The sequence below is a fragment of the Periplaneta americana genome, chromosome 4, assembly GCF_040183065.1.
Source record: "Periplaneta americana isolate PAMFEO1 chromosome 4, P.americana_PAMFEO1_priV1, whole genome shotgun sequence".
Lineage (NCBI taxonomy): Eukaryota > Metazoa > Arthropoda > Insecta > Blattodea > Blattidae > Periplaneta > Periplaneta americana.
Genome location: NC_091120.1, coordinates 66,573,437 through 66,585,042, shown reverse-complemented (window position 1 = coordinate 66,585,042; position 11,606 = coordinate 66,573,437). Strand labels below are relative to the sequence as shown.

Here is an 11,606-nt window from a genome sequence, read left to right as displayed (position 1 = left end):
TCGATGGGATTCACATCAGACGGAATAAAATAATTCAATATCTCAAATATCCTTTATGTCAAAGCATGGAAAATAGGAGTTTATGGCTTTCATTTTACTGTATTGGTATTTGAAATTATTTGCCATTCTGGAATATGGCCTTTACTGCTATACGTATATTAACCGGACAGCGGATTTTGGGTCCCGATACTGAATGTTAAATATACGTCAGTTGCAGTGAGGTCATTGAAATCATTGATACACTCGCTCCATAAATTAAGCCTTGGTTTTCTGAACCGACGCATGCGACGTGCGGGGTGCGAGGCCCGCCTCGCACAAATCCGGACTACACGAGAGATAGTGAGTGGTTTCTATGGCTGCGAGGTGCGCAGATCTCGCATCTCGCAATTATAGAAATCACTCACTATCTCTCGTGTAGTCCGGATTTGTGCGAGGCGGGTCTCGCACCTCGCACGCCGCATGCGCCGGTTCAGAAAAACCAAGGCTTTAAGGGACGTATCTTGTCGCTGTATAGGGACCGAAAATCCGCTGTCTGAGTTAATAACATTATTACTATGACTCATATATATGTACGTGACAGAAGTCACAAATCGAAAGTTTTAAAAGTAATTTTCGCTAGTGTATTAAAACAATTTTATTGATTTTGTATATTATATACGATGAAATTTATAAGGACATAATTTTACAAATGAATAAAGGCAAATTTTTAAAGATACAATTGTACTTTATGTTTTAAAGTGAATGTTGTTATTATTTCATGCATCAAAAGTTTTCCAGAAAGTCCTCCACAAAAATAATCACAATCAATTTAAAAGAATAATTTAATTATATAGGAAGAAAAAGTAGAGAATCATTAAACAGTTTTAAATAAATCATCATTTTATATTCATATTACAATTTAAAACAAGTTTTTTTTTATTTACTAAGTGACAAATATCACAATTCACGCACACCACTTCGAGATAAATTTATTGTTAGATATGAAAAAATTGTGTTAATAGTTTACGAAAGAAATTCTTCACACAGATATATAAACAAGAAGAGATATACATACGTATTGACAGTACAGCACAAAACCGTTTTTTATGTATGCGATTACTGCACAAACGGATTTCATTAAAATTCTCTAATGGATTTTTTTCTGCATCACAGTACACTTTTTATACTCAGACTTGAGAAATGAGTCTGTGTATTATTTCATGAGATCGAAGTATTAGATAATATTTTGATACACATAAAATAAAGAAGTAACATTATATAGCCTATACATTTTTGTTCATCAACTCCTAGTTTTTCTCGTTATTAAAATACCGGTAGTCTTACAAGTGGTAATACAGTAGTATAAAATATAACTATGTTTGAAATTACGACACACAAAAACTTATGAACATAACTGTATGAATTTAATTCTTTCTCTGTAGAGAACGGAGAGAGATAAAATTACATATGAACATTTGTTGAAAATAATATGCATTAAATAAATTCACTACTATGTAGCGTGTTCAATATTTTACAGTTGCAGTATTATAATTATTATATACAACATATCATTAAATTAAATGTAAACTTACAAGAGTATCATTAGGAAGAATATAGAATAGTGAGTATCAAGATTAAGAGAATTTTGACTTAACATTAAAAAAATCTATTTACAATTGTAGGAACAAAAAGTTTCAAAAGACGATTATATACACAGAAATTTTTAAAATATTTAGTATTAGTACAGTTGATTAGTGCAAAATGTCTTGATTTAATGTTCAGATTATTTAACTTTACATATTTATGATATTAATTATCAGCATACATAGTTTGAGCTCCTCAAACTATTTTGTAATTCACTATAATGATTGAGTAACCTTCTGTAAAGTGTTCCAGCCATATGCGCCACTTTTAGTTCGTTTAGAGATATTATATATATAATTATATAAACGTAGATTTTGTTTCATTTCTGAGAGATTTGTTATAAGAAGGCAGATTGAAGGAACTGTAACTTTTATGATTTACAGGCTACATTCAATATTTGCTATTTATAGTTTTAATTGTATTTTTATATACATTCCTAATAATACACCGCAAGAAATAAAATTCCTTTAATTATTTAGTGACATAAGAAAGACTAGTAATCGAAATGTTGTATTCCACAATTGTTATTTTTCTGCGTAATTGGGGAATGTGAATTTGGTGTCAGGGTCCAGTGTTTCGCAACGTAAAGAAATGTATGGCCGTCATTTTATATATATAAAAAACATTATACATTGTTTTTATATTGGCTTTTCCGTATAGGCCTAGTGCTTTTCTTAGTAACGTCACATAGATTTTGGAATAGTTTGATTTAAAAATGGTTAACTTTATTGTATTTTAACTTAGGATGTTGTCCATCATTGTAGAGTAATGGTTAACATTCTGATTGTGAATCGAGCGGGCGCGAGTTCAAATCCTGGCTGGGATAAGTTACCTGGTTGGATTCTCTCCGAGATTTTCCCTCTTCCAATTGAAGTAGAATTGCAGGATAACTTTCGACGTTGGACCCTGAACACATTTCACTATAGTTTATTCAAATATCGTTGTGAGCATTAGAACAGGAGTGGTAAGTACAATAAGCCTCAGACTGTGGTGTAAGTCTTCCGTCCCTCCTCCGCAAAAAAATTAGGATGTTACCGAGATATTTACAAACGCTACCCTGTTCAACAGGTGTGTATGCAGTTAAAATATTGCTCGTGTCATATGTTTTCCACTGATATTTGCAAATTATTATTATTATTATTATTATTATTATTATTATTATTATTATTATTATTATCATTAATGAATCCAAAACTTTCGTAATATCATTTTCAAGGAAAAGCTTTACACTAAAATATAACTATTATTTAAAAAATATATTAATTGACAGAAAAGATTGTATTAGAGACCTCGGTATATTAATTGACAATAAATTATGTTTTTCAAAACCATATTGTTTACATTTATAACCATGCAATAAGAATGTTAGCAATAATACGGTCAATTACTTATTCTTTTTCAACACCTGACTCTCTCTTAATATTATACCATACTTTAGTGAGATCGAAACTCTAATATGCATCTGTAATTTGCAACTCTATTACAACTACTGATTCGGAAAAACTGGAAAATATTCATTCAATATACACACTGAACAAAAGCGAAAGGAAGTCGTGTTTTTATTGGCACGAAAGTTAAGTCATTGGAAAAATTGGCTTTTGAAATATTCCGTGTAAGACCAGGAAATGAAAATCCTAATGTAATTAAGAGTTATTGTGAGTGGAATTAACAGTGATTGCTCATGTGGCTGGAACATTTTATTCTATTCGGATTTGAAATCTTCCATCCCAAGTAAGTGGCCTGGCAAGAAATGTAATGGAACTCGATATCGTCGACGACTTTAACAAGAGCGTAACGTGCGTAATGTCAACTCCGATATTTCCATACAGAAATGGAAAAAGAGAAAGTGAAAGCATAGAAAATAGATACAGAAGAAACCGAAGGAAGAAAACAGAACAGTGACCATCTGCACGAGACTGTCACCCTGAAGTAATTGATTGTCTAATACGCTCTATTCTTGGAACACAAACAAACCAACACATTTAATTGCACAAACAAACAGACAAAGACAGGGTTGCCACCTGTTGCACACTAGTCAATTTAAATTACAATTGATACATTGTTATGTAGAATGTAGGCCTCATGTACTGTACCTCCAATGAATTAATGTTGCTGATACAGATGAGTCAGTAAATCTATATTCGCAATATATCTCGCGAAGTGGTATATTAAGTGAAGAAATTCTGAAGTGAATATTATAACAGTAGTGTTAAGTTATGGGATTAATCTTTTTGTTTCTGCAAGTTTTGTCAGTCTTATTTTATTTTTGATCAATGTTGATAAATTTAGTGAAAATGTTTACTTTTGATAATTGCAGACGTAACATTCTAAATGTGCTAAGTGTCATCATTCCAAATTTCATTTTATTCAGTCTAAGGGAGGAACATCCATTTGAGAATATCATACTAAATTGACTTTGTAGTCACTCAATTGTAAAGCCTTGGTTTTTCTGAACCAACGCATGCGACGTGCGAGGCCCGCCTCGCTCAAATCCGGACTACACGAGAGATAGTGACTGGTTTCTATAACTGCGAGATGCGAGGTCTGCGCACCTTGCAGCTATAGAAACCAGTCACTATCTCTCGCGGGCCTCGCACCTCGCACGTCGCATGCGTCGGTTCAGAAAAACCAAGGCTTTAGTGGCTCATTCGTGCGTCAAAAGACGGTATTGTAGGTATCTCAACATGCATTTCGCAGTGTTTTTTTCCATCAATATCTCAGAAAGTTGTTTTTGGCACTTAGTACATTTATAATGTTAGATCCTGAAGTGTAATATTATAAGTAAAATATAATCTGGAAGAAGGTGCTCTGATATTGCACAGAACTTATCTACTGTAGTAGTGATTCCAGCTATTCAGAAACGAAATATCACAAAAGTAAAATAAAGTATTTCTAAGTCTGTATTTGTCAAGATTAGATAAGGGCCTCTGTATATGCCACTAAAAAAGCATAGAATATATATAGTTGTAGCTTTTATATTTTATTGACATCGACGGAAGGAGAGGGATAATGCGTCGGCGCGAAGCCGAAACCTCTCGAATTGAGCCAGTGCTCAAAGAATTTTACAGTACCCCGCAACTGAGTAAATAAAGCAGACATTCTTATTGTTTTATACATATGTTATTTATCTACACAAATACAAACAACGACTCAAGAGGAAATTTAACAAAAAACCGATACAAAAATACAACGTGAAACAAAAGTGTAGTTATTATCAGTGCGAAAATGTACTTTTTTATCTATTTTTTTAAAGTGATGTAGGTTTGTTATCTTCCAAAGATAATGGTGTTCACTTTATCAATATTAAAATTAAGTTTAATTCCAATCGAGATCCATTAGTAGAATCATTTTATTTGGTTGTGGACTAAATACAATTTTTAATATCAAAATAAGGAGAGAATTACGGGAGAAACATAAGAAATAATGGCACTAAGAAAGAGACATAAATAATCCTGTAGATTGAAAGGGACGATAGGGTACACTGAAATGAACGGAAAACCTATTTTACGTTTTGTGATTAAATACACGGTTAATTAGAAAATTAAATTGGAAGTTTCAGCAATCTGGCAATATCGCCGCTAATACACTGCTCTTTCTTCTCGTAATACAGATGTACGACGTCAACGAACCTAGGTCTGTTTCCCTATCTTCTATCTTTCTCTCTGACTACAACGTTGAAACCGGTTCGCGTCGTTCAGTGGCTTGAAATTAGTAGTTTTTAAATTAAATTTACACGAAAACCGTCCACGCTATGGAAATACTCCAGAGCAATGAATGATTCTTTATTAGATTTTCTATTGATATGGATAAAAACCACGATTCTACTCGCAATAGTTACCGAATAAGAAGGTGTTAAAGATTTTGAAAAAAAAAAGTTTTTCTCCGAGAAAACTATGAACTTTCCACCAATATGGTATTGTACTTTTTTGTTACATACAACATGAGCTATTCGCTCTGAAAATCTGCAAGGTTACTTCGCTTCCACTCTGTATAGGGAAGAAAATGAAAAGACAAAAAATAAAAAATATATAGCAAATAACAATATAAATACAATTTAGGTGCTACAAAACGCGATATTATAACAAAATATTCATCAGAGTAACTTGTTTAATTATGGAACCGATACCCACTCAGCATCGTGATGAATTTAGGGAACTACGATAGATAGCGAAATCCGTTTATGGAAACCAGTGGTAACGGCTGGGTGGATCATTACGGTACCTCCGTTCTAGTTGGATTATCGTTCACCTCTGCTGAGTCAAGTGGACATGAGACCAGCAGTCGGCTGGTCGGCCTTGGACCTTCATGGGCCGTCGCTCCAAGAATTATTAGCCTGTTTAGTTCAAAATTTAACATAATCCATAAACGTTATTTACATTACATTTTAAATTGATGTAACTGAGTGGAAATGTAAGTGTAACAGCTAGGCTATAGTAACATCTGTTTAAATTTAAACAAAAATGCTTGAATTACATTTAACGCAAATACATAAAACCCGTTTTATACTGGATGAGCGGATTATCTCCCGGCCGGAAAGCGATAATATGGCTACCGGCGGGCACTTTCCCAAGCGCCAGTTACGGAAACAACACATTCTCGGTCATTCGACAAACCACAAATTATTACTGTAAAACATTTTTAAATGTAAACTGTTAAAACATATTTTACGCGCCCAAATTAAGAACGAATTTTCTAAAATTGTCTGCTTCCTTGTTGCAATTGGCAGTAGGAAGTGTGGGGCCATGGATTCTCCGACGTAACTCCTGTGATATTTATCTCTGGGAAACTTTAAAATATAAAAATATATTCTAAAAAATTAACACACTTTGGAAGAATTGAAAATAGCATCCGAGAAAACATCGCTTCATTTCTCAAAGAATAATAATAATAATAATAATAATAATAATAATAATAAAGAAATGGAGAGAGATGCGTAATTTCTAAGCAGATCTCAAAAATGTTTGGAAAAAGAGATCAGTTTCAGAATCCCCTTTCTTTATTTAGACAAGAGAATTACGTTTTAACTGCTTATGTTTGAAAATATTTTACATTCATAGTTCGAGATTTGTCGAATAACTGATACTGCTCTCTCTCCGTAACCAGCGGTGTGGGAGCGCGCCCGCCGATAACAAAGTTACCACTTTCCGGTAGAGAGATAAATTGTTCATTCAGCATATAATATTTTCGAGTACGTCATCCTAACGTCTCTCTGTAGACGTATTTCCGTGGCTTAATTTAACAAAGTTGTCTTCTTTAAACTTGTTTCCTTGTCAATAAAAGTTCTATACAAATATTTATGTTTCACGTAAGTTTAGAAATTTTTTCTCTTTTGAAACGCGAGGCATGTCAATAGTTCTAAGAGAACCTGAGTGAGAAAACAATACTATTAAATAAAATAAAATAGTGGCAACCCTACGTAAACAATGCGTGATATAAATGTTGCAATAATAATATGAAACAGTGGCGTACACGTCTACAGAATGTGTGCTCCACAAACTTACAGTAAATAAAAGAAAACCAATCACCAATATACAACGATGATCTCCAGCTTTCATATCATACATTCACAATCCCGACTACATATTTGCAACCGCCTCTAGAACAAGGCGTTAAATGTTAATCATGGTTTAGAATTTTATTTAAAACACACAAAGATCGATATACAGTAGAAGGAGTAAAGAAGACGCCACATTAAGTTAAGTTTCTGTGAAAAGTGCTGGAGTTCTGCTTATTCGGAGAATAATCTTGTGCGAAAGAGTATAGAAATATTTTAGAAGAAGAAACCCGACTGGATTTTACGTATAAAGACAACAATAATCAGTAACAGGCAACCTTTTATCACCAGAGCGACGCGACTTCGACATGATTAACACACAAATTGAACCTACCTACGCTATGATCCCTTATCACCATCTTTTCCATCTGCGAAATGTCGCTAGAGGAATGCTAACTACATCAAACTAAATTAAGACGATTGTTTGTGGTTGGACTTGTGAATTGATTCTACCTTGTGCCTTTCGGGTTTTGTGACAACAATTTCTTATGAAGTGGATGTGACTCTAGAGTCTAAACAGGGTTCTAGCACAGTCTAGTATATACAGTCACGAAGCTCAATATGTAGGAAATATGCATCCATAGATAGTTGCTAACCACTAGGATCGCTACTCTCTCCTCATTACAGACAATGCGAAATAGTACCCGCACAGCCTATTGTTCCTAGCACCCTCATAACTCAAGCTTCGTGACTGTGGTTCTATGTTCAGATGTCGGATTGATGTGCTAATATGAGTTTTCTTGATAATTGTTACACTTTCAGTACCCACTGACTTATGGTTATATTAGAACATGCACCTATTACTTATTTGCTCTTAACTACAGTGTGCTATGTAATTAATGGATTGAAGGAAGCTGACGAGAATTTATACCATGGTTCACGCGGCTAGAAGCCAGTAAAATATTAATTATGGTTTTATTGTTCAAGCCAGTTCACAGCCGATTTCATAAGTCAATGGGGTATCAGAATAATCGAAGTCTCGTCATTATGGTGGGAGAACGCTGTAAATCCTTCAAATCAATATATCAATAAAATCACAATTCTGTACCACGTGTTTCAGGTTGCGATGTAATTATTTTAAAACCGATGCTATACAATTTCATGAATTTAGAAACTGAAGAATCGCACTCAATTTTTATTGTTACGATCATTGGGTACTGCCACTTTATGATCAGAACTTGAACTCAATATGGCAGTCATGAGGGAAGTCATTTAAAATATCCAATACACTCTGACGATATCTATACAAAATGTACAGTCTATAATACAGTTACCTAGATATAATATCTAGTATCGATTATTTTATATACTAATATAACAATAAAATGAGGTTGGAAGTAAGACTTTAAAATACATGTCTCCCCAACAATAGAGGATGAGATTCACCGATAAAATCCGATTGTTTGAAAATAATTCTCATCCGCAAAGTCTTCTAGTCCGACTAAGATTTGTTCTTATTCTAGAGATTTCAGTACAACCACTTACGTCAAAATCGCCTTCCGAAAAAAAAAATTATAAATTGTCCATCACATTTTGTCTACTTTAAATATCTAGTGTTACATCTGAAACGCCATATAGTTTATATTTTGCTTCAGTTATTTTCACGAACCTTTCTTGTATTAGTGTTTGAAATATCCCAGAAGTCCGTTGAACTGCTAACTGGTATGATGTTACTGTATTTAATATTCAACATTCTAGTTCTCATTTCTGTTACTAAAGTTACTCAATTTATGCTCAGTCTCCTATTATGTAATGAAATCGTCTCTAATGCGTCTATTGGTGTATTTACATTAGAACCTTCGTGACTATATGTTCAACGTACTGAGTTATTCAAGTGTTTATTCTGTATTTTGAGTTTCTAATTTTTAAAGTAAATGATTGATAGTAATAAAAATGTGTCAATGAATTTTTATGAACATTATAATTTAAATATAGCCTACATTCCGAATGTTTGTCAATGTATGTAATTAATATAACATTTTCTCAATGCGCTGGATATTAAAATATTGGAAGAAGATTCATAAAATCTCAATGATTGTGTAAATACGCCTTTCCTTTATTTGTTTATGTGTTATTATTATTTTAAAATAATTATGGATATAATATTTTATTGTTTAATTTTTATTGTTATCCGGTTCTATGCAGATAACTCTAGTTGTTTATTAGATAACGCTCGTCGCTTATTCACTTGCAAGTACATTACACAACTCAACAGATGGCAGCATACGGAGGTCTATGCCTTGGCATGTGCATAGAGGACTTCTTGAGCTTCGTGTTACCTTAAAAATCTTAGATTATTTATTAGTTGTACCTCGAAAAAAGACGTATTTAAAGAATGAATTGCTACATTTAGCGAAAGAACGCAATGATCAAAGCTAAGAAATTTGTCTGTATTATCATTATTACAACAGTTCTTTGTAGTATAGTAATAACAATTAGAAAGTTATTAGATTTTAAGTGGAACTAAATTTTCTTCCTCTTTTAATTTTACATGTTCAGTTTAACAAAAAATTAAGTTTCTTTATAAAACATAGAACTGGAATTCCTTTTAATAAAGAACAAGAAGATTTATTTTGAAATTGCAACGGTACTTAGAATTATAATTTTGCAAAACATATTCATATTATGTGTTGGAAAACATAGCATTGATTTAAATTTTTAAAATAAGTTGCTTACTATAAGGGCCTACTGGATAAATGATCCCTAACAAAATCATCCCTTTTCCTGTTTTGTTGACTTCAGTGACGTTCACACATTTTTTTACGAAGGTTCTGCTGTACATTAACCTGGATCGCAACGATTTTCTACACAGAACACGGCATTTTCAGTACGAAATTCCAAGTTACTTTTTACATGTTCGACATGTAATTCAATTACGTTTAAGTGTTTTTGAGTAAAAACTTCAGACTTACTAGCTTATACGATCAGTTAAAGACTGCTGCTTTATTGAAACAACACTGTATTCCACCGGTATTATAGACGAAATGGCGGTTATGAATTTACGTCGATTTTTACCTTATCATTTTTCCTTCCTTCTCAACAAAGCTAATATTCACTTTTCCCTTCATCACAGCATTACTCATTCCAGTACAGTCATCCCTATAAGTCAACGATAACCTTTATTATTTTATGATTTTGATATTTAATTATTTTATGACATGTAGTTTGACATTCCATCTACTGGAATTATTACGTTAGTACATTTAAACTGGGGTGTTACATGTTTTCGTTGTTCTATTTAGATATTTTCGAACAGATACATATCCATTATCTAAAGTAACCAGGAGCTTTTTCTTAAACACTTCTTGTAGTTATTTTCGCCGAACTTGTGCAATATTTTATAACCATTACATTCTCTTTCCAGAATTGATATTGTTATTACGGTTAAGAGTGTTCTATGTCGCTCACTTTGAAGACTGATTTATCGTTGTTACCATCTTCTACTTGTCATATATCGATTTTTTAACTTCGCCATTTGAAGTTCACAAACGTATCAGTAGATATATGGAAGAAGATGTCAACCACTTTACGAAATCTACAAATATTACATACTTCTAACCCTCCACCACATAGTCCATACTTAAATTTTTTTAAAGTTACCTTCACATAGGATTTTGTGGGAGCACGTTTTAAGTACATCTAAGAGTTTTCTTTTCTTGACGCCCTAATCGATTTCCCCAGTCAACACAGCACTCGGTTTCACAATTAGTTCGCGCACACCGCCGTCAGGTGGCACCTGCGTCGGGATCACAACACTGTGTCCAGCGTCTCCAGGGACTGGAGAATCTGTTCGTCTCTGGAGCACCATTCCACAAGCTCGTCGATCGTCACTACGCCGTCCTTATTCGTATCGATTTGCTGCAATAACAAGAAAACATGCATTACAAACTCAGAAAAAAAAAACAGCCTTACAGTTACTAACTTTTTGTCAATGCCCTCAGGCTCTGAGATTTCAATGATACTCAGCGTGTTTCTATCCCTTCTCCAATGTGTAAATATCATATTCTTTCTGCTTTCGGAATTAAAACAATCACTTAAAATAATATAATTTTTTAAAAATAATTGCAAATAAAATTTCTTAGAGTCCCTACTACTTTTTTTAAAATTTAATTTAATTTAATTAATTTATTTAATACTTTACACTTGAGCTACATTAGGCATTGCAGCCAGAAAGAGCAGAAGCTCGTGCTCGGGCGCAGTTCAGATCAGTTATACAAAATATATCGCAAAATTAAGAGAGTTCATTGAGCACAATAAGATTAATAAATGGTAAAATATATACAGCATGTAATAATAGGGTCTATATATAAATAGAAAATACAAACGTACATAAATATTAGAGTATCAATTTTTAAATAAATTAGCTTAAACAATTAAATAATTAATCTGATTTGTTTCTTAAATCTATGTGTGTTAAGTGTACTTAGCT

The 11,606-nt window shown here is 33.0% G+C and overlaps 1 protein-coding gene across 1 annotated transcript in view; it reads right to left on the bottom strand.

The window, feature by feature from the left end:
• Nucleotides 1-490: 490 nt before the first annotated feature.
• Nucleotides 491-11,606, bottom strand: part of LOC138697847 (A-type potassium channel modulatory protein KCNIP2-like) — a 428,016-nt gene continuing 416,900 nt past the window's right edge. The window contains exon 6 of the mRNA XM_069823410.1: nucleotides 491-11,035. Within this exon, the coding sequence (XP_069679511.1) occupies nucleotides 10,925-11,035 (111 nt within the window). The 3' untranslated portion in view covers nucleotides 491-10,924. The remainder of the gene's footprint in view (nucleotides 11,036-11,606) is intronic.